Here is a 25,161-nt window from a genome sequence, read left to right as displayed (position 1 = left end):
CAGAGATTCCTCTGTTATGCAATTTGGGAATTTCACAATATTTTTGGCATCCCATGTTAAATTGGTGAAGTATGTATTTAGAATTGCTGCCTCTATGCAACTCTAGCATCACTTAGGTCAAATGGTTACCACAAGCGTTTTGCATTATTGTGCACAGGTCAGTGGTTCTTATATAATTCTGCTTCCTTCTTTCTGGCAGTTGGTCGGCATCGCTCATCTGATAATTACCGGGCTCTGAAAATAGCAGATTTGTTGGCACGACCATGCCTCCAAGGCCCTCCTCAGGAGAACTATGGGGGATGCACTTGATGCCCCCCAGCATCTTAGTGGATTGCCTTCTGCCAAATGGCATGATTCTCACGTTGGAGTGCCTCCGGGAAGCCACGCTGATCACAGTCAAGCATGAGCTATTCAAAGAGGCCAGGAAGTACCCGCTTTACCATCTGCTGCAGGAGGAGAGCTCCTACATCTTTGTCAGTGTAACCCAGGAGGCCGAGCGGGAGGAGTTTTATGATGAAACCAGGAGGCTGTGCGATCTCAGGCTCTTCCAGGCCTTCCTCAAAGTCATCGAGCCAGTGGGAAACAGGGAAGAGAAAATTCTCAACAGAGAAATAGGTATGGTTCTTCAATTATTATACAGTTACAAACACCTTACTGTGCTTTACACTAATATAGTGTAACAACCATTTGCCTTGGCGATGTCATTACCAGCAGAGAGGACTATACATAACACTGTTGGCTGGAAGAGAACATTTGGTACCTCTTTATGTGGATGTCCAATTAGTGTTTATTGTAAATGTAGTAGGGCTCAGGCTGCACAATGAATATATATATATATATATTTCAAATATGGACTAGTTTTCCATAGACATCGCAGTAAACAGAATATTCAGCAAAGGCAAGAAATGTGAAAATGTCAATCTTAAAAAGTATTGTGGTGCTGCAGAGAAATCTCGGCCTACAAACCGTATTTTATTGTCTTAAAAACACCCCCGTGTTAGGTCCACAACCCCTCTAAAATATCACATCATGATCATTTTAATATCTTTTTTTAATGATGATCTGAACTATGTTTAAATCTAATATTGCAAAACATATTGCGCAATTGCAATAACAGAATCAGAATCAGAATACCTTTATTAACATATATTCACAAAATTCACATTTGTTACAGCAAAGTTAAAAAAGTACACATCTAGGTAAAGAAAAATGAGTAGCATTATCAGATTTTAGAAAAAAGAAGTGTAGAATGTAGTGTGATAGCAGTCAGATATCAGTAGTTAAAACATTAGTAAAAGTATATATCAGCCAATATAATCGCCACAATTATTTTTCTCCAACTTGTGGAGCCCTAAAATCTAGTCTATTGAAACAGATAATTCCTCAGTGCTTAGTTTATCTGCACGCAGCTCCTTTCCTACATGTACCAGGATGCATTGCTCTGAAGTGGCGGCACATTACAGCTTCACACTTTTCAGTTTGTATGTTTCACATTAAAGCCTGCCTTAAATTCATTCAGCCTTGGGCTTTTCTGGCTGCATTTTCTCAACAGCACACTCTGGCTCTAATAAATAGTGCTGAATATCCAAATCAGCCAAAACACTGTACAATGCATCATCTTCCATGACATCCTCTACACTCATGTGTGGAGATTACATTTTTGGTGTTGGAAACTAGTCTCCAATGTGAATAAAGCAAACAAGGAAAGTAGGGATGCTCCGATCGCCAATTTTGGGGCCGATCGCCGGAATCAGTATCGGCCGATACCGATCGCCGATCCGATCGAGTGGGCGGGGCCTAAATGGAAGATTTAAACATCACTTTAAATCTTCCATTTAAAGTGATGTTTAAAACTCAGTTAATGGGGCTCATTCACTGGAGCTTCCACAACAATCAACTTAATTATTACATTCAAATGATGTATATTATTCAAGTTTACATTCACTTTGGATAATACCACGGGAGAAATGAGCAAGCGCTCTCTTTTCCTCTCTCTCCCTCTCTCTCCCCCTCTCTCCCCCCTCTCTCTCCCCCTCTCTCCCTCTCCTGACAGCCCGTCAGTATCGTCTCATGCAGCTCACTGATCCAGTAATGAGTGACCCGACAGTGAAGAATAAACATATTTATAACTAGTTTAGCTTGTTCCAGAGGTAGATAAAATAGCTAAGTGTGTTAGGTCTAACTCTTAGTGAGTGTTCTGCTCCGCTCACCGGTCCGTCACAGCGGGTGGAGCTGCAGGATTTCTGCTTCACACACACGTTGCATACCGCTATTTTACTGTCTTTTTCGGACACCTTAAAATAATGGCAGATCGGTGAAGCCATTTTGGCGAGTTTGTTTTGCCGCGCACAGAGAAAAGTGTCATGTATTTTACGTCATGCGATCGGCCCTCGCGATCGGCATGTTTAGAGAGCACCGATCGATCGGTAGAGAGTGAGTATCGGCAGATCTCGATCGGTGACCGATCGATCGGAGCATCCCTAAAGGAAAGTCTGTTTATTTAATAACTTTGTTTACATAATTGAAGTTACGACAAGGAGTTTTTATTTAAGCGGCTCTAGAGTACGCCCACTGAATATCCAGAGAAATCTGACCTGAGCTAGTTTGTAGTTCTTCCTTGCCACCAATTATGTCACAATCTTATCAAATGGCCCTGCTGGATGCAGGAGAACTCAGAATTGTTGCTAAATCTAGCACAAACTAAGGAATGTATTACTCCAATCGACTACGTTTTACACCATCATCAACACCGATGGATGTGTGAAAAAGTGGCAGATTTCTATATGTGATCAGATTCACATATATAGAGTGGTGCAGTGACGCGTCCTACAACCCGGAAGTAAGCTTCTTCCGGTTCCCTCGACAAAAAAGCAATGCAATTTCTCCATAGGATTTTGGAAAATAGCGCGAAATAAGGTCTGTGGTTGAGACACATTTAAAAGACGGATCACGTTTTGTTCAGTCGGATAATCTCCACATGTCTACCCATCTTTTATAATTTTCGAATCATAAATCTATCGATCATAAATCTATCGATTAGATTAAGAATTTAAAGTAAAAATGTACCACAATATATTAAATGTATACTACAGTATATACAGTGGTGTAAGATTAAGACTAAAACATACTTTGATATAGGTGTATTAGTATAAATAAGATGCTAATGCTACATTTCACAGTTAAAAAGGATTAGGCTGCTTATAATTAATAATGAATACGCCATGGCTCACATTTCACATGTCCCGACAAAGAAAATGTTTTATTAAGCATTATTTTTTCCTTTCAGGTTTTGCGATTGGAATGCCAATATGTGAGTTTGATTTGGTGAAAGACTCAGAAGTGCAGGACTTCAGAAGGAACATTTTAAATGTTTGCAAAGAAGCCATAGACCTCAGAGACTGTAACGGACCCCACAGCAGAGCGCTGTACGTGTACCCCCCCCAATGTAGAATCCTCTGTGGAACTCCCCAGGCACATCTATAACAAGCTAGATAAAGGTAAGACATTTTATATGAGGCAAACATACACACTTTTGCTATGTGTACAAAAGAATTTTCTTCAATTTCGTCTCTTTTATTTCCATCCCTCAGGTCAAATCATTGTCGTCATATGGGTGATTGTGTCACCCAGCAATGACAAGCAGAAGTACACCCTGAAGATCAACCACGACTACGTGCCGGAGCAGGTGATCGCTGAAGCCATCCGGAAGAAGACGCGCAGCATGCTGCTCTCCCAGGAGCAGCTGAAGATGTGTGTGCAGGAGTATCAGGGGAAGTACATCCTCAAAGTGTGCGGCTGCGACGAGTACCTGCTGGAGAAATACCCTCTGAGTCAGTACAAGGTAATCTGATTTAATCTCACTGCGTCTGATGCTATTGTATTTAGGAGAGATACACGTCGCATTACATTATCATCCCACATAAATATGCCTGGCATTTGTCACATGGAATTTGATTTAGGAGAAAAGGAGCTGACTCGAGAGTAGACTGTATACACGTCATAATCTATAAGTAATAAGAGCAAATATATATATATTTATATTTGATAAAGAGGCACACATTTATACAATAAAAATAGTACACAACTAAGGTATAAAATTAAGTAGCAGTGAATATATGTTAGTGTTAAAAGTTAGTGAATATATGTAAAACAGTTAACTAGCAGCCAGTAATAACAATATTTAAATAGAACAAGTAGATATTGCACAATGTTATTTCACAAAAGTGTTGTTACAGTCTAAGGTATTCAAGTAGCAGTCGGTTGTTACAATATTAAACTAGAAAATGTGTACAGTGTATAAAATGTTTTGAATTTTATATATATATATATATATATATATATATATATAATAGAAGTGTTATTGCACAACAAAGTTTGAAATGTATTAAAAACAAGATATACACATACATTATTAGACATAATTAGTCCATTTAGATGTCATGAAATGTTTTCTCTTCTGCCATCGATGCATGAATAAAGACGTAAACAATAAACAATACTAATATATTCGCTGTTTATTTTTCTGTTGCTTGGTTGACTAAACGTTGCAGCTCTGTTGATGAAACTGGAAATATTTGCATGGCTTCAAAATGTCACTCTGTGTGTCCTTGGCAGTATGTGCGCAGCTGCATCATGCTGGGACGGATGCCCAACCTGATGCTAATGGCGAAAGACAGCTTGTATTCCCAGCTGCCCATAGACAACTTCACCATGCCGTCATATGCCAGGCGGATATCCACAGCCACGCCCTACATGAACGGGGAAACAGCCACCAAGTCTCTGTGGACCATCAACGGAACGCTGAGAATCAGAATACTGTGCGCCACCTACGTCAACGTCAACATCAGAGACATTGACAAGGTACACCGCCGCGGTGCTGTGACGACTACAGCGTGTTTTATTTATAGCCCCCCCTGCTTTGTTCTGCTTTGACGAATATAAAATGTGACTGTCTCACACCTTCTGTCTTGAAAGTATTAGAAGATCTTGCAAAGTGTTATGTAGTCAGTGAAAGATATCCTCAACTCTCGAAGGATTAGTAAAGAAGAAGTGTCTTTCTTCGGGTTGCTCTAGATCTACGTCAGGACCGGGATATACCACGGTGGAGAGCAGTTGTGTGACAACGTCAACTCCCAGCGCGTTCCCTGCTCCAACCCCAGGTATGAACAGTGAAGAAAAATGTGATTTCATTTTTTGTGATATTTTTTTAATTCTTTTTATTCACATTGACCAGGTGCAGGGCCCTATTCTGCTCATTTTCAGGTTTCATATTTGTATTTAGTGCCTCTACTGTGACATGTCTCCATGCTTTAAAGGTCCCATGTCATGCTTTTCCGGTTATTACCCGTCCCCTTGTGTGTTATGAAGGTTGTTCTGCATGTAAACGGTCTGCAAATTTACAAACCCTCAAAGTACACCCTGTAGCGAGTAAAACTCTAACACAGAAAAGACCTGTCTATGCTGCCCCAGAACGCCTCTTTGGAGATTTCTCTTTTTCTTCCTGGGTACAGTGACGTGCCCATACCCAAATGGACCCATTGGTCCAAATGGACCAATCCGTGGAGCCGTTACGTTACGTCCGCGGAGCCGTTAGGTTAAGTCCGTGGATTGGTCCAAATTGCAGTGTGGGAGAGAAACTCTCAGGAGGGAACACAGGGATTTTAGCCTTTGCAGACCATTTACATGCACACAAAAAAAAACAATATAACAGAAAAAGGAAAACCCCACAAAGCATAATAGGACCCCTTTAATAATAAGGGCAATTGAGGGAGAATTCTTTGATACTTGTGCCCATAATAACCCTTCAAAAGGTATGTGTTGCATTTTTGGTGGTTGGTTATGCTAATAGCCCCTTCCTATTTCTCCCAGGTGGAACGAGTGGCTGAACTACGAAATGTACATTCCAGACATCCCCTGCGCTGCCCGGCTCTGCCTCTCCATCTGCTCTGTGAAAGGAAGGAAGGGAGCTAAAGAGGTTAGCAGCTTGATCTTTGAGTTGGTTGATTTGACAACATCGTGGTTACTGGTGGTTATGACAAATGTGTCGAGCAAAACCTCCTTGCATACATTATTCATGAACAATAACCTCAGGGACAAGTGCGTTGCGGTTCCTGTGTCCATGTGCTTCATAATAAAAGCATTCACCAGATAAACACTTGAAGCAACAGGAGGAGGACATGTTGTATAAGCAGTAACTGAATACAGCTCTGACACTGGGAGAGTACATCATAAACAGTGAAGCTGGATTATATACATGCATCATTATCCTGTGACCCCTCATGCGTAGGTAGGCGACTTAAATCTAGGGCTGCATTTGTGAACCTTAGATGGGAGCAGCGCTACGTGACTGCCTGCCGAAATAACGGCCCAGCCCACTTTAGGGTGAAAACAAAGAATTGGTGCCAAGAGGAAAAAATAATTGTATCATGCCTAAAAGCTGCCATGTCATATATATTGCAGTCAAACAACAAAAAGATCATATTATTTATACTTTTACTTAGAATAAAGGACGATAGAAGTAAATATCTGTGGCATCAGGCCCTCCACAGAGAGGAGGGAGATTGTATTCAATGGGACAGTGAATACTAGACGTCTGAGGGAAACACTTTATCACAGTTACATTATGATGCTATTGAGGTTAATCACAATCATGAAAGTAAACAGTTGTAGTGTTAACAGTCAAAGTAGTGACTGTAGATGCTGCATTAGAATATAAAACACTGACAAGCCAAGGAAATCCCAGTTTAAGTGTTAGCCTGCTTCCTGCCACTCGTCCACCGGCAGACTGACAGGACATCCATCCTCTTTAGCTTTCAATTTGACTATATATCAACGCCAATCATCTTTCTCAGATGACATGTTTCATTGTTTGCCTGACTGACCATCATAATTCTGCTCCTTGTGAACGGTATTCTTAGTTTGACTTCAGAACCTGTATTTACTGCCAGTCAAATGACAGCGAATGTTTTAACCCCAAAAAGGAGCGGGGCCCTTACGTAGAGGGAAGGTTCCCGGATGGGTTGCTCCCATCTATGGGATGAAGAGAAAATATATACTAAAACCATTGTCAACCATAAATAAAATCAGAAACTAGGTTTGATTTCATGAAACCCTTAGGCATGGTTGCCCTAGGGTTCTTTGAATAGATATATATGATAGATGGATATAAACTTTATTTATCCAAAGTTGGATATATTCAGAAGAGTATCTAAGAATACACAATATAAGATATACATAACATTAGAATACTCTCTCATAGACCAATCGACTACATGGACAGATACATATACACATATTGTACTATATACATAACAAATAATAATACATCAAACACAGGGGCAATGAAAATGCTTTTATTTGCAGTATATATATATACTATATATATATATATATATATATATATATATATACATATATACATATATACATATATACATGTGAAAGAACTGAAATTATTTTAAGTCGCTAAATAATGTTATTTTTTTTCTCTCACTGGAACACACTGGGAACCGTTCACATATACAAGCCTCTTCTTATTAATTGTCGCCTGCGAGTTTCTGTAAAACCTGCTAGTTCTCACAACAAATTCCTAATGTTGTTACATTAATTATCAATAATCTGTGTCTTAAACTATGCCTATCTAAGTTCATGAACTGTAGCAATTTGGGTCTGGAAAATCCTCAAAAAGTCAGATATTAAACTCAGACTTTGTAGGGATTTTAATTGTATATGTTTAAATTCAAATAAGTGCTGTTACGATTAGCTGATTTACAGAATTTTTTAATCCATTAGTCGTTATTGTTTATTTTGTACAAACATGACAGAAAGGGATGTTCCATCAATTCATCAATGATAATAATCCTTAGTTGCAGCCCTTAAGTTGTTATTCAAATCTTTTCATGCTTCTTGTTTGCATTTAATCAGTTAACAAAGGATAATGAATGGGTGGATGGGAAGTAAACCACTTCCTCTTGTTCAACACCGCACCTGTTTGTTCCATAGCCCCGAGCGGTTGCCTCTCATATCATTTTCATATGCATCATCTAAATGGTATTTTCCTGCAGGAGCACTGTCCTCTCGCCTGGGGCAACATCAACCTGTTTGACTACACCCACACACTGGTAGCAGGGAAGATGGCGCTGAACTTGTGGCCTGTGCCCCACGGCATGGAGGACCTGCTCAACCCCATCGGAGTCACAGGCTCCAACCCCAACAAGGTGAAAAACTAATGTCATCATGAACATCTTTTGTCATAGTTTTTTTTAAGGGTAAAAAACAGTTTGACGGACAAGTATAGAGCGGTGCAGAGACAAGTCCTAAAATCCAGAAATGTCTTAATGATTTTTTATTAGATGCCTCAAATAAGATCTATGGTAAACACAAGGTTGGGATGTTTTACTCTACGACATAAAGAACGTCAGTAAATACCCCACCGTTGAATGTCTTGAAAAGGGCCGTTGCTAACAAGTGGCAAAATGAGACTACTAAACATCATTATGTCGCACATTACCCGTCTTCAGCTTAGCGGTGGTGATGCACAGCAAAGCGACTGTGATTTACTTTGTTTATATGTGTCATAAAAGCGGCGGTTGCTAACAAGATACTGGATGAGAGTACTTAGCTTGTGTACAGCCTAACGTTAGCTTTTCACTTCAGGCGATTGCATTTACGCTCTTAAAAAAATCATAAAAGTGGTGTTAATACGTAGAGATAATCCTGATGAATAAATCGTGTAAGTATCATAAACGTGTGTTTGCCACAGGATTCTTTCCCGGGAATATTCTGAAATCCAAGGGAAAAATCCCATTGCTTTTTGTCGAGGGAGCCCTTGCAATACTACTTCCTGGTCGGCCTCCACAAATATTCTCTCTTTTGGAATGTTTTCTCAGTGGAATAGAAAAGACATAATTGCAAACAAAATACAAATGTCTTTATGCCAAAAGTACTCGCATATAAATAATAGGATTTGAATTGCAGTTACTTCAATCTTGAAATTCTAAAATGGTAGAACAACGTGGCACTAGGGGTGTAACGGTTCACAGAATTCACGGTTCAGTACGGGTTCGGTACAACAAGAAAAAGCAAAAAAAAGTCCCTAATGCATAATTCCAGGTTTGTTTTTTATGTATTTTGAACAGTAGTGCAAGTTTCAGTTTAAAAATAAGGAACTTTAAAATGTTGAATGATTAACTTTATTACACAGTTACAAACAAACCACAGACAGTACCACACACACTCAGATGGCCATATTATCTATAATGGCTGATATCAAACAAAAAGGTTTCATCAAGCTGTAAAACTAAAAAGAATGTCTTGAAAATATTACAAAATAAATAATAAGATAGTGTTTCAATCACTGTCAATCACAATCAATAAAAGCCGGGGTCCTCTACTATTGCATAAGGGCGCAGCATAGCTGTTGAAAAAATAGCCTTCTGATATGATTTAGCATGTTTGGCTTGTGTTACCATTAGCATACCGCACCGCTGTCGAACAACGCCGGCACACCGTCCTCGTCCGATCCACCACACACACTCCCTCGTTATTCTAGTCCACAGGGAACCCGAAATGTTCCCACACAGCTGATTTAAAAGAAGCAGGTGGCCGGGTCTTCTAGCTCCTGTGTGATATCTGAACTCGCAATACTAACTTTTCTTCTTCTTGTATTTTGTTTGCGTTGTTGTGTTTTCTTCTTCTTCTTCATTTGTTGTTTAAGGGCGGCTGGCAAACAGCTTTTAGGTGCAATACCTTCCCGTGGATTATATATAGTGTAGTGCAGGGCTATTCAATTGGCGGCCCGCGGGCCAAATCCGGCCCCGGGGTGATATTTACTGGCCCTTTGAGTATAATGTTAAAAAGTCATCAATTTTTTTTTTTTAAGATTTATTTATTTTTATTTTTTTGTGCCATAGTGCCTTTATTCCAGAGAGGGTGTTACATTGAGAGATAGAGGGGTAGACAATGCCTGAAAACTTTGACGGGCTTGGGTTTCGAACCCACCTACTATACTGTAGTGACAACTCCTGTCATTGATTGCATCTCTGCGTGAATGATTAGATAATTTCACCTAAATGAAATCAAATGAAACATGTAGGCCTACTGAGTTCTGAGCCATTTAGATCTAGAAAGGCCTTGGGGCTATGTTGTTTGATTGAATTAAACACAATATATGCACTCCACTATGCTGTTGTAGTATTTACTGTATCTGAAGCTCTTAAATATGAGTGCTCATATTTCAAGCCATCTTTTTCCCGGCCCCTTGCTTTGGATCATTTTCATCAACCGGCCCCCATTCCAAACTAATTGAATAGCCCTGGTGTAGTGGATACTACCCTGAATGACAGACTTTTTTCCCACTCGTAAAAAAAAAAGGCGTATTCGTTGTGTGACTGCATGCACCGAACCGTGACGGTACGGGACGAATACGGATACCATTACACCCCTACGTGGCACCAAACATAATCTTTTCAAAGCTTTTCAAATATGTATCACGCTCGTGTCTGCTCTGACCTCTAAGCCTCATGACTCATTTTTAATCTAAGTGCTGATGACCTGTAGAATTTCAGAGGCGAATCTAAGCCGCCTCGGTTTAATCAGCCAAGCCTCTTATCTTACTTAATTAAAGACTCATTGACACAGGCCTTGTTCTTTGATTACTAATTCTCCTTCCACAACCTTCTCAATCTGCAGGAAACCCCTTGTCTGGAGCTGGAGTTTGACCACTTCAGCTGCCCTGTCAAATATCCTGATATGACCATCATCGAGGACCATGCTAACTGGAACATTTCCAGAGAGCTGGGCTTCAATTACTGCCACACTGGTTTGGTAAGATAAGCTCATGTATTGTTGTGTTTCCCTGTCAGATTCATCAGGAGATCAGCTTTGTAGTTCACTCATACACAGACAGTCACTTAAAAAGTATGATATGAATTAGCTTAAAATTACTACACCAATGTTGTTTTGTTCTTACATTATCCCAAATGTTGCCAACATATTCTAAACCAGAGAATTCTGTTATTTTAATTGAATGTATAATTTTAAGGAAATGTGGTCTCCTGTAATGGCGTCTTATCCCCTTTGTGTCAGTTTTGTTGTTGTCATGAATTCAACTTTTATCCAGTTGAAAGACGCATTTTAACAATTAACTCTTAAAAATGTTACTATTTTTTAACTATATCATTCAACAAGATAAGAAATGTTAGTCAGACGTCTGGAAGTTGTCAGAGAAACAAACTAGCTATTGTTAGCCGTTAGCTTACAGCCTCTCTGACTTTGTCAGCAAGATAAACACTTATTTTTTTACATAAAACTCTTTTACAGTGTTCTTTCATGGGCTTAAATCGCTCTGTCCGTTTGTTTTGAAGAAGAGCATAATTCTGTTAATAATTCAACTCTGGGTAGAAACCCTCTGAATACAAAACAATAAATATTAGCTGTAGAAGCTAACTTCACTCAGTGAGAGACCCCTATTGGCAGAAAATGACATACAGTGCATTTAATATCACATGTTTATTATATTATGTTTCATGTGACACAATGAGGTGTTGACATTGTTGTTAGGTTAATTTTATTTAACTATGTTACATGTGCGGTGTCATAGAGTAACAGACTGGCCCGTGACAACCCCCTGACGGACACCGACAACGAGCAGCTACGCCAAGTGTGTAACAGAGACCCGCTGTCTGAGATCACTGAGCAGGAGAAGGACTTCCTGTGGAGGCACAGGTACGAGTGTGTGGCTGTGTTCTGTTATGTTGGCTTTATGAGGGTTTATTGTGTACTGTCATTTGAGGCTGATCTATATGTCATTAAAGTTCTAACAAATGTATTCTCTCTGTCTACCATTTCAGACAAGACTGCGTCAACATGCCGGAGATCCTTCCCAAGATCCTCCTGGCTGTGAAATGGAACTCCAGAGATGAGATTGCACAGGTAAGCTCCGGTTTCTCCTGCTGACACACCTTTATTTGAAGGACATCACGCCAGTGGCTCAAACATGCAAATCAGCTGATATATACACAGATAGCAAAACTTGCTTGCAGTCAAATAGTCTTTTTTGATCAGGAAGCGTCCTAGCAGAGTGAAATGACCGGGAAGTATTTAAATGTCAGCCGTGATAAGAGCAGTTAGAATCCTCTATATGATGGGAAAGAAGCTTCAATGCTTCCTTTATCATCTTGTTTAGCGTAGGATACAACGGACCATCCTTTACCAAAGGAAAGGAGTTAATGCTGTCCTACAATTCCTTGCACAACATTGCGAAGCACCATTTGGCTTTGCACAGATATAACTAACATCCAAGGGACATAAGTTACAGTGCTTAGTGCATATTCCATCTTATGCCATAACTCGCAAAAGTGTTGATATGTTTTGAACTTTCAACAATATGTTAAACCAAAAGGCAAACAATGAGCGTTACGCTAGTTACTTTAAAATGACCAAGTAAAGTTTTACAGTGTTTACTAAATGGGATGGCGTTTCTTAAGCTTTTTTTATTTGTATTCAATATTTTTGAATTTTGATATGCACAGTAATAGATGTCTAATCCAAACAAATGATGCATATATTGCCTACAGTATTATTTATTCAAATAGTTTCACACGATCATACTAATTGAATTAATGTTGATTTAATACTAGTGGACAGGAGTGTGAGTGCAAGTTTCACTTTCCTTTATTTGAATTCAAACCTTGGTAATGAAGTTATAAAGCCTGCATGAAACAACATGATAAGAATGCATAATGCTAAGTATCTAGATGCACCTCTGGTAGTCCATTCACGTCAAATTGTGTTTTTCACACGGCAAAAGCCAATAAGTAACATCTCAGCCGGTGTAAGTGCAGTCGGATTCGCTGAGGACCGCAGTTGTCTTTTCTAAAGCCCCGATGAATATTCCTTCACATCTTTTCTTAACCCCGTGACCTTTTTCAGGAAGGTAAAGGCAAAGTGGTTAGGAAAAGACATAGGACCTTATTTTATAGACAATTTGACCGTATCCACTGTCTCTTGTTTAATATTTCCCTCCTAAAAAATATATATATATTGGAAGTAAATGTAAGATTTCTTTCATTTAAGATGTACTGCCTCCTGAAGGACTGGCCCACCATCAAGCCAGAGCAGGCCATGGAGCTGCTGGATTGCAACTTCCCTGATCCTATGGTCCGAGACTTTGCCGTAAAGTGCCTTGACAAATATCTAACTGATGACAAACTCTCGCAGTACCTCATTCAACTTGTTCAGGTGTGTTGCATCCTCATTACACTTTAAATATAATTTAATCAAACATTCAATCAAGGTTTAGGTTTCATTTCATATACTGTAGTTGTGTTTTTTTCTGTCAAATAATAATAATGATGTTAAAGTATTTTCTCTGTTTTCTGTGCCCAGGTTCTAAAGTATGAGCAGTACCTTGACAACCCTCTTGCACGCTTCCTGCTGAAAAAGGCATTAACCAATCAGAGGATAGGACATTTCTTCTTCTGGCATTTAAAGTGAGTTCATTAAAAAAGGTCTTCTTTGAAGAATTTGAAGCTGTATGGGACTTGAAAGGTTAAACTGATGTTTGAATGTCACTTCGCTGTCTGGTCTCCAATCACGTTGAAGACAGTTCTGTGAAGACTGCTTTGTGTTTCATGTGTATTTGTATTGAGTCTGAACATATTCTACTGAAGCCATGGGAGGCAAATAAGAAAAACTATTATGTAAAATCCACTTTTTCATGTCTTTTATACATAAATATGTGTCCCCTCTGCGTTAAAGCTACAGACAGAGAATCAGCACTTTAGAAGCAGGGCTGGAACAGAGGGGTTTATGGGATGCTACAATGATCAGTTTGGTGTTTTTGAGCCAAACCCTTCAGAGACATGTTTTGTATATATCGGAGACCTTTAATATATTGTTGAAAAAGAGTATAATAGAGGACTTTTTTGTTGTTTTAATACTCCTTTCACCCACAAGAGGCACAAGTGCACCACTACACCGTTCTGAAAATAGCATTCATGTTTTCTTTCAGATGAGCTTTAATTTATTCTTATACTATAAACATGTATCCATACATGTGTGCTAAAATGATTATAACACAGCAAAAACCTGAGAAAAACATAAAATCACTCAATTTAATGGTGAAATAAAATAAAAAAATGTTACCATGCAAAATTCAACTTGTTTTCACAGATGAATAAAAAAATGATAAAGGACAATAATCATAAAACATAATCATAATTCAACTACCAATTCTTAAGCTATAAACATAGGAAAACAAATATTTAGATCAAACTTAGAAAATGGATGACCAACATATTTCCCCTTTAATTGCCTCCCAGGCTTTCCACACATTTCCCATTCAGACACGGACAACCTCATTAATGTTTATTTTCGTGTCTTCATGTTTGTAGGTCGGAGATGCACAACAAGACGGTGAGTCAGCGCTTCGGCCTGCTGCTGGAGTCGTACTGCCGGGCCTGTGGCATGTATCTGAAGCACCTGAGCAGACAGGTGGAGGCCATGGAGAAACTCATCAATCTCACTGACCTCCTCAAACAGGAGAAAAAAGACGAGGCGCAGAAGGTAACCCGACAGCTGCTAATCCTGATCCACTGAATCCTTCACTTGAATCTTTTTCAACATCCAAACCAATCAGGCCAAAATACAGTAGAGAGATACAGACAGCTTCTATTTTCAGTTTGCCTGCATCTAAACGTCAACCACACATTTCTGAAAGTGTGAGTGAGGGATTTTTGTATTAATTACCATAGATTCATATGCACTATTCTTCAATAAAACCTGGCTCTAGGGGTAGTAAGATATTGAATACACTCCACTGTATCTCAGCCTGTTCTACGTGGGATCATTTGCCCACTCTAAAGGATTATACCACGAACATCTTGTACAAATATGAATTGGCTGGTGATTCTTTAAGCCGCCAGCATGAGACTCGCTTTGGTGTTCCGCTGCTTTCACGGCGTTCTCCCCCTCACACACACTATCCTGGGCAAGTCTTATAGTGTATGAGCATGGATGTGTGTATAGGACTCGTGTTCTTACATCTCAAGGGAAGCAGGGCACAGGGGAAGACTCCAGAGCCAGAAAGTGAAGCTGCAAAGCGATTTTATACATTTGAAAAAGGCAGTTACATTAGACCCCAAGTTGTTCGGCGGTATATCTATTTGTGTATGAGAACTTAATTTCACATTAAATTAATAAGGTAATACATAATAAATAAATTAGGCTAAATAAATACAACTGAATGAGTAAGTATTGAATAAAATATACATTTATGGGAATTCAAAACAAATCTAAAAGAACTACCGCCTGCAAAGCCTGCTGTTTCTGAGATAAATGTGATTATAATTGTGTGAATAATAAATCAAACTTGAAAAAAAAAGATCAATCTGATCTCAAAGTGATGATAAATACCACAGTTTGTTCAGATTAATTTACAAGAATGATCAGGCTGGTAGTGCTCATATGCCATTTATAAGCCGTATCAACTATCGAACTTTTAATAATGATAAAGGTTTAGTTATAAAAACAACAGCATGACATGTGATGATGTCTGCCAGTACTTTAAGCATCATTTTTAATACCAAAATACTACTTGGTATTCTGTTTTTAACAAAAAACGTTTTCAACAAAATACGTATTTTACTAAAAACTCCCTAGGGAAATCAAAAGAGCAGAAATAATGCTGATCAGAACACAGAGATGCTACTTATTAGTATATGACAAGTGGGTTTTTTTAAATAAAAAACTGTTAAGCAGAAAAAGACCCATCTCTTATTATTGTTTTCAAATTAAGGCCTTTTCTCAAGACAATGTAAATACACTTAAATGATGGCACTATTTAAGAATTACCCGTGTTTAAATAGTTTGTAGACATGGCAAACAGTATTTAAGTGTTACTGCCTAATGTCTAAACAAATGAATTGATTAGCTAGCTACCTAGCAAATTGACTTAATATCTAAATACATCATCATCAATGAAATACCATCCTTTTTTTGTATTTGTATGTAAAGCCACACAGCACCAAACGGCTCAGCTGCATCACCTCGTTGCTACAGTTGAATCATTCTGCTGAGGGAAAGCAGCAGAATGTTTTTGAACTTTACATGGGTTTCTCTGCTTTAAGGTTCAAATGAAGTTTCTGGTGGAGCAGATGAGAAGGCCTGACTACATGGACGCCCTGCAGAGCTTCACCTCCCCTCTGAATCCTGCACATCAGCTGGGAAACCTCCGGTACATCTCTCATCTTAGTCTCCCCTCTTCAAAGCCTGGCATTTACTATTAATATTTCATATTTATCTGTTACTTTTCAAAAATATTGATCAGTCACTTGTTTGAAATCCACATGAAACACTCTTCACATGAATTAAAACCACTGCAGCACTTTAGATTTAAAAATAAAATGTTACCTTAAAGCTGGTTCTCAGCTACTCCCTCCTCCTTATTTCCTTGTACTAAAACAGTGATAATGAACACCAGCAGCAAATGCCAGGAGTTGACTTTTCATTATAACTAATTATGGCTGGTTGTTAACTGCATGCCAAATTAATGAGAGCACAAAAGGCCAAATTGCTTCCTAAGTATGACCGGTTACTGACAGGCAATGTAGCATTTAAAAGGCTATTATTTAAATGGAGCCTGGCACAGTGCTCACTCCACCCTAAAGCACCACGGCTACAGAAACATCCCAACAGCCCTCAGGTCACAACAGTATCACAATGTGTTTTAACCAGATTAGATAACACTCATCTGTCCTGTTGTTACAACAGACATGTGAATTAACCACAGACACTTGCCTCGTTAAGAGGACATATTCTTTTTGTTCGATATTTGTTTTTTATGCATCAACTGGGACATGTCTCCATGCTTTAATGTTCAAAAAGCTCTTTCTTTTTCTCATACTGCCTGTGCTGCAGCACCTCTTTTCACCCTCTGTCTGAAACCAGAGCCCAGTCTGCTCTGATTGGTTAAGTGACCGGCTCTGATTGGTCAACCGCTTAGAGATGTCCCACCTCTTAGAAAATAACATACATTGTGTTGGAGTGTTGCATAGTGATGTTACTATGTTCGGATGTCAACCAAGGAGTCCAATGAAGGCTTTCAGGCGGAGGGGGTAGGGAGTGTGTGGGAGAGAAACTCCCTCTGGAGGGAACACCAGGATTTCAGCCTTTGCAGACCATTTACATGCACTAAAACCTATATAACACACTACAGGGAAGGGAAATGCCAGAAAACATAATAGGGCCTCCATATGGACTCGCAGCAGAATAAATAAAGGGAAAACGATTTAGGATGTGACGAAAAATTGCAAAATGTGCTCCTGGGGGCACCTACTGTATGGGAACAACCACAGAGGCAGTTTGGAGTAGCCCTATTTCTTTATGGATGTGGACAAGTGTTGTCATCACAATGCATCAAAACGTTGCAAAATGCACTTATGAAATGTGCAGGTGGTTAGTGTTCGCCAAGCGGCCATTGTCCTCCTCCTTTCTCTTTACGTTCCCGGCCTAATCGGCATCCTATCGCAAGAATGCCTGCATTTGGCGGCATTTCTGGCATTACATTAAAACAAATTGTCAGGGGATCCTGTTCCATAACTATAGAAGCAATACTGATGTCTATATTGTTTGGAGTCAGGGCTCAAAAGCACAGGTTGCCTGGGCCCAGAACTTTAACTCAACCTCCTCCATCAAGTTGACTGATGGGTCTGGCATTGTGACATGAAAATAGCGGCTTCTTGTTTGGAAAAACAATCCAGCCAACAATCGCTATGGGGAACAAACTATAAGCCAATCAGCAGCAAGGGCCAGACTGACGCTGTTGTCAAGCTGTGCAACAATAGACGGCCATATCGCCCAACATTGTTTTTACCGGACTCTGAACTGTGTTTCCAGTCAGCTCCATGGAGTGGGCGGATTCAAAGGTCCGGAGAGGGCAACTCAAACTCTTAAAGCCCCGCGAGTACAGTATGTTGGCATGGCTACGCATCAGTGTCAATGTATAATGCTCATGGGATTGGTTAGGAAGAATCTGAGAAGATGGAAACTTGAGTGTAATGAGTTGTGGTCTTCCTCTTTAAACATATCCCTGTCTGTGTTTCAGCCTGGAGGAATGCAGGATGATGTCATCAGCCAAGCGGCCTCTGTGGCTCAACTGGGAAAACCCGGACATGATGTCAGAGCTGCTCTTTCAGAACAACGAAATCATCTTCAAAAATGGAGATGGTGAGTTTAGTCTCTGTGTTTTCCGCCCTTGCTGCCCACCCTCTGCGTATCACACACACACAGATTTGGAAGAAGCTCCTGCTGAGCCTGCAACATAATTAACTCTAAGCCTCTGGGGCATATCATGGCGCACAAACACAACCTCATCCATGTTCTGTACACAGATTTCAAAAAAAGAACAAGTCACATTATCGGAGTGGCACTAGCTGCGGCTGCCAGAGCGTTTTGCTGCACCATCCGTGACCAAAACTGCCTCTGACAGCTCTGCTCCATAATGTATGGTGGATTGATCAAAGAGCAGCTAAGCAGCTAATATTCACCTGACTGTCACCCACCTCCTCGTCTCTCTCTGTGCCCCCGCAGATCTGAGGCAGGACATGCTGACGCTGCAGATCATTAGGATAATGGAGAACATCTGGCAGAACCAAGGCCTTGATCTCAGGTAGGCTCGGCGCTTCTCCATGACAGCGAGGATGCAGGTGCACATTAAACAGCCGCTGGATGCTTTCATGTCTCTGCGCCTCTGTACCTGAATGCAGATTATCGGCAGGCCACCTCGAGTCATGTAATATGAAGTCCATCACTGACGCCCTAATTATTTTCTGCCCCCTCGTTATGTCTTCCTCTCCCAGGATGCTCCCGTACGGCTGCCTGTCAATCGGAGACTGCGTGGGCTTGATCGAGGTGGTGAGGAACTCTCACACCATCATGCAGATCCAGTGCAAAGGAGGCCTGAAGGGGGCGCTGCAGTTCAACAGCCACACGCTGCATCAGTGGCTCAAGGATAAGAACAAGGGGGAGATGTGAGTGGAGAGAGCAGTGATTTATAGTGTGATCTGCAGGCTGTAGGGAGTGTTAGAGATAATGTAAAGACTAATGTGGAGACTTAGGGTGCTTTCACTCCTGCAGCTCGCTCCATTTAGACCCAACCAAGGAGAACAAAATATGCAATGTGGCATTTTAGTTCTGGTCTGGTTTAAGATATTATAAATGCACCAAGAGGAGAACACTTCAAATGATACAGGCTGACAGGTAGAGCATTAACAGTTAGTTTGTTGCATTAACAGAAAGATAATCGGCAATTATTTTTGGCATAAAATGAAGCCTAGTAAATACAGTATGTAGATTTCCCTTTTCTCTGTTTCAAATCATAAAAGTGCATAACCTTGGGTTTCTGGCCTGACAAAACAAGACATGTAGCATATATTCTTGTTCTTTGGTGTGATATATGCTTCCAAAGTAATAACTGATATAAGAATGATTCAAACTATTAGACAGCAAACCGACCGCATCTCATGAATAATGACTAACAGGTGTAGTAATGACTGCCTGCTTCTTACTGCGGGATTGCTTTCACACAATTTCTAATGTACTTAATGACCTGACTCGGTACTAAAAAGTCAAGCACAATACCCATAATAACACATGCATACGGGTTACCATGGTTACCAAATGAATTGTATAAATAAGTCATGCCTTACACAGATACAATTTAAGATTGCTTTCTGAACAGATTTCACAATCAGCAAATGGATTTATTTTTATTTTAGCTTTGACATCATGCTAAATAAAAAATAATTTAAATAATAAAAGTGAAATAAATGTTATTTATAGAGTGCTTTTCAAGGTATTCAAAGACACTGTTCAAGAAGTCAAATTCATTAAAGAAATCACAAAAACAACAAAGCAGCTCTGCGTAGGTTTTGTTTTGTGATTTGAATATAGACAGATTGGGGAGGCATGAATGTGTGGAGGCAGAGTTCAAGGCAGTTATGGAACAATGTTACAATCTTTTTGCAGAGTTGGCTTAAGTGCTGGAAGGAACATCTTGTCCTTCTTTTGATGGGAATGCATCAAGCCCCTTCATCATTTGGGAGACTGAAATGTTTTCCCTCTGATTGATTCTCCAGGTATGACCAGGCCATAGATCTGTTCACGCGCTCGTGTGCGGGCTACTGTGTAGCCACATTCATCCTGGGCATCGGGGACAGACACAACAGCAACATTATGGTCAAAGATGATGGACAGGTACAGATTACACTCTGATATCCTCTCAATGTTATAAACTCTGTTTCTCTCTCGTTGATGTCCTCATTTTCTTTCTTTCACAGCTGTTCCACATAGACTTCGGCCATTTCCTCGACCACAAAAAGAAGAAGTTTGGCTACAAGAGGGAGCGCGTGCCCTTCGTGCTCACACAGGACTTCCTGATCGTCATTAGCAAAGGAACTCAAGAGTGCACCAAAACAAGGGAGTTTGAAAGGTAAGACCAGCAGCAGGGGACAACAAACAATTATCAGTGACTTATAAACAATTCCAAAGCCAAATCAAGATATAAAGATATATTGAGTAACATATTTTGACATTAAGATATCTAAAAACAACTTGTACTGGTTTCCATTCTGAGGAGCCAACACAATAGACAAAAAAGTGAAAGGTTTATGTAACATTTTCGCTCTAAGATTACTCAAAACAACTACAGCTATGTTTTATATTTAGTTGAGTCGTGTAATTATATCATATCCAATGTTCCAAACTATTTTCATACCTGGAGAAATTGGTAATCTTAAGAGGGGTAAAGTCCATGGCCACCCCTTTTAGCATGACTGATGATTTTGATCTAGTTTTATTCCCCTTTTTCTTATAACTCATTGTTTTTAACTATATATTTTTACTGGATTAAGGATTTTCATATTCTGAATCTGAAGTTATCAGACAAAACAAGCTAAGCAAATGTTAGCGGTTAGCTTGTAGCCCCTCCATCCTATGTCCACTGAACCGTATCAACAAAACAGGAAACTGCTTTATTCAGTGTTATCTCGCTTTTACTCACCTGGTATGTTTGTTTTGGAAAAGAAGAAACCTCTGAAGATAATCTGCCTCGGTGTTAAACCTCCTGAACAACAGAGGACTAGGGCTGACTGCTATGACGGAAATAAATGCCACTTCCTACGTGGAAGATTTGTAGAATATCCTACTCATGTGATTGTTTCCATATTGTCATTTTTACCCCGCTTATATCCATTTGTGTGTTTTCCCCAGGTTCCAGGAGATGTGTTACAAGGCGTACCTGGCGATCCGGCAGCACGCCAACCTCTTCATCAACCTGTTCTCCATGATGCTGGGCTCCGGGATGCCCGAGCTGCAATCCTTCGACGACATCGCCTACATCAGGAAGACCCTGGCTCTGGACAAGACGGAGCAGGAGGCCCTGGACTACTTCATGAAGCAAATGAACGACGCTCACCACGGAGGCTGGACCACCAAGATGGACTGGATCTTCCACACCATCCGCCAGCACGCCATGAACTAGAGCAACGAGAGGACTGTGGCAACATCCGCACACTAAGAACCAAAAGAACAGAAGAGCCAGGTGGTCTTCTGCCAGCGTGTGACTCATGAAATAAGGGTGCTCAGAAGGGACAGTTTCAGGGACACAATGCCTAGATGCTCCTGTTTCTACAGGCGTATGAGCTTCAGAAGGCAGGGTGGAGTTATATTTCATCAGTCGTCTTCATAGGAACTAAGCAAGTGTAATGGACCTCGACAACGTTGGCCTTCTCCCTCGTGTGAACAAACTACGGGCAACATTTTATTTTGTATTTGATTTGTATTCCCTTTCGGTACATCTACAACCATCAGCATTAAGGAAGGAGCATCATGAAGCGGTGTACCTTGAGCACAGCCAGCTTTTTCTAAGATTTCCACTACCTATTTTGGGGATATCACTCACACAGACTGAAAGGGGAAGATAAGAAAAAAACTAAAAAACAATCAACACTACGACAGGACTGACGGAGGACGCGTTGTTAAGCTAGCATTTAACGCTTCTGGTACTCAGATACCACGATTATTTTTACCCTACAGTTTAGAATTGACGCTACATAACAGACTTTTGTACAGCAGTATATCCTTAGACTTGTATGCATTCAGTGCACATATTCCTTTTTTTTTTCTACTGAGCCAAAGTACTACATGTGTAACCCCCCACTACTCAGCAGTCTTATCGTGTGAAAAAAAAAAATTCCAAGCCTCTCGTGTGTACTCATAGCACTGATCTCCGCAGTATTTGTTTTTGTCTATCAGTATTATTCTGTGTCAGCTGTCGGGGCGCGACTGTCCATCAACACCCCCCCCCCCCCTCCCCCCCATGCAGACGGGGCGCGGACAGACCCTGGGAAGGATGGTCAACATGTTGTGAGTTGTTGTGGAGCTGAGGAAAGGCGAGAGACGCAGAGGGAGATGTGCTGCGCTGTTACACTATGCAAGTTGTGATATATGTACTGCAGAAAGGAAAAGAAGATAAGTTGAAATGCTTTTACCCCGACATGCACACACAGACAAGTGGACTTTGTACATGGAAGAGAGAAAAAAATGCTGCACTGTAACAGAATCGGCTGCTTCTTCCCGAGAAAAAAGAACTGAAAAACCGCCTTCGGACCCCGCCTTCTCCGCTTCTCCTCACCGGGTTTTTATTCTGATCTTCAATTTTAAAGCCATCTGTAAAAATGTTAAGAGTTTTCTCCTTGTCCTACTTGTCCTCGATCACACAAAAATAATTCACAACTGATCATTTAAAGGAGAACTTCACCCCCAAAATGTGTTGATCAGTAACTCACCATGTGCTACCTTGGATTCTGGGAAATGTAGTTTTTCACGCATGCCTCCGCAGGTCTTAAAGAACTATTTTAAAATATCCTTTCCTAAACTCTCACCCTCTTGCACTTAAACCCAAGTCTAATATATCTAGTTCTTATGCTCATTTCTTCCGCATCTTCACTAAAACCTTACATTTGAATACCAAAGTTCTTCAGGTCCTTAAGAAAATTGGGAATTTGAAGACAACAAACCTTGGAAGTTTTTGAAAATTTACATAAGGAAATTCAAGTTCTATTGTTATTTGTGAGCTTCCGTAGAATTTGCTAGATCTCATTGTTTACATTCTACGATTGTGTCTCAATCGATGTGTCGGGTCCTGGAATTTGAGGGAATATGGCCTCGAAAGTCCTTGAATGTTAAGGGGTAAGTAGGTGAGCGATACACACTTCCGGATAAACAGTGTCAGGCAACTAATGCGTTTGAGTGCAAAGTGTGTTGAATAGTTTCACAAAAAAATACTTGTGTTTGGGAAGTAGTGAGCAGATGTCTTGATATAGTAAGATTGACCCTATTTACTTCTATTCATCAGGCTTTTTTAATTCTTCGTTGACCGTCGAGGCATGTGAGAAACACTTTTATTCAAGGTGACACGGGGTAAGTAACTGATACAGAAATGATCGTTTTGATGGTAAAGTATTCCTTTAAGACGGCCCGTTTCCTCACATTTGCCACATCGTGACATCCAGGTAGAGAAAGTAACCGGAGTGAATTATTTTTGAACCAAGTGTCTTCTTCCCTCCACTCTCCTATGATTGTCGCGCTTATGTATGGACGGTTGCAGGTTTTGCATACGTAAGAGGTCAGTTCATGTTCCAGCTTTACCAAATGATACCCAATGGGCGGTTTCCTGGACACTGGAGTCTGTCTGAAAGTCCATTTGATTCTGTACGTGGGAACAGACTGAAACTGCTCAGAAAGCCGCCCCTGCTGAGATGCTCCTGTACCGGCTACAGAGCAGTGGGCCGGACCCAGACAACAAAAACAAAAGACCCCATATACTTTATGGAAGAACTCTCTGAAAAATGCTATTTCCCTTTGTACCGTTCTGTTTCTCACACTGCATTATGCATGAGGTCCTCGAATATCTACTTTTATTTGTTGTTTTTTTCTGTTGGTTGACCTGATGTTGTTTACTTGAATCTCATGTATAGAAATGACCTTGTTACTTGTGTGAGGTACAACAAAGTCACAATGAAGATAACCGAAAAAATACTACATCATGTGCTTTCCTTGAATAACTACAGAGGTAATATATTTTTGTATTTTTAAAATGTACGCAAACTCGTATATATGTAACTGCTAACCAAAAGAAAAAGGAAAAAAAAGAGGAGGCGGAGGAATCATGAATTAATGTGCAACATCCTCATCCAGAAGCTAGTATAATGAGAGAAGAGTTGTCCAATGAAGGACGTCGGAGTACGCTCCTCACATCAAGTGGAGGTCTGTAAGCACAATACAGAGGAAGACCCTACCCTGCATGTTTAAAAAAAGATCCAGTCATGTGTTAGTTATATATCCATCTGTATATATATCATTAAACCTTTTCAATTATTCGTTTTACTCATCCGCATATGTCTGATAAGAAACATGCATTCATTTATTGTACTATTGAATAAAAACATTTCTCCCTATTGAAACACATTTTATTATTCTGTTGCTTTTTATACATGTAGACAACTGTGAGTCATTTATAAGGCACTTCTTTTGCATTGTGTGGATAAAGATTGACATTCATGTGGGATAAGGCTTCAAGTTGTAAACAATTCTTACATCCATCTTCCCACAGGCGACAAAGACTTGATGAGATGGACTGGTACACACTTTGTTGTTTTTTAAATACAAAATGGGGCTGAATGCTATAAGTAACATTTAAAGAGTCCTAATCTGCTTTTGGGGGTTCCCTCTCCTGTAGTGTGTTCCATAGGTTTTAGTGTATGTAAATGGTCTGCAAAGGCTACAATCCCTGTGTTCCCTCCAGAGGGAGTTTCTCTCCCACACCCTGCCCCCCCCCCCTCCCTGCATGAAACGCCTCCATTGGACTCCTTTGTTTACTTCTGTAACATAATGACACCACTATGTAACACTCACACTTCTATTGGCTAGCATAATATGATATATCCTCTTTAACAAATATGAAATGTCATTAAATACTGACAGCATCCTTTCTAAATGTGTTTCCTTGTGCATTGAATCAGCCAATGGGAGTTTCACACCTGGTTAAGCACAGTCAAGATGCTACAAACTCATTCATTCACTTTGGAAATCAATATTTGCCAT

General features: G+C 40.1%; 1 protein-coding gene across 1 annotated transcript; it reads left to right on the top strand.

The window, feature by feature from the left end:
- The first annotated feature begins 263 nt into the window (after positions 1-263).
- LOC117488737 (phosphatidylinositol 4,5-bisphosphate 3-kinase catalytic subunit alpha isoform-like) lies at positions 264-24,099 on the top strand. Its single transcript, XM_034137802.1, is given in 21 exon segments — positions 264-615; positions 3,287-3,435; positions 3,437-3,497; positions 3,591-3,841; positions 4,615-4,860; positions 5,074-5,159; positions 5,869-5,974; positions 8,064-8,216; positions 10,690-10,824; positions 11,600-11,724; positions 11,850-11,931; positions 13,075-13,239; positions 13,387-13,490; positions 14,394-14,565; positions 16,128-16,234; positions 18,104-18,225; positions 18,589-18,667; positions 18,858-19,028; positions 20,136-20,253; positions 20,337-20,488; positions 21,268-24,099. Coding segments are annotated over 21 exon segments (3,207 nt in total). The 3' UTR covers positions 21,539-24,099.
- The last annotated feature ends 1,062 nt before the right edge of the window (positions 24,100-25,161 follow it).

Source organism: Trematomus bernacchii, unplaced genomic scaffold (assembly GCF_902827165.1).
Source record: "Trematomus bernacchii unplaced genomic scaffold, fTreBer1.1, whole genome shotgun sequence".
In the NCBI taxonomy this organism is placed as follows: domain Eukaryota; kingdom Metazoa; phylum Chordata; class Actinopteri; order Perciformes; family Nototheniidae; genus Trematomus; species Trematomus bernacchii.
This window is presented reverse-complemented; position numbering and strand designations above follow the sequence as displayed.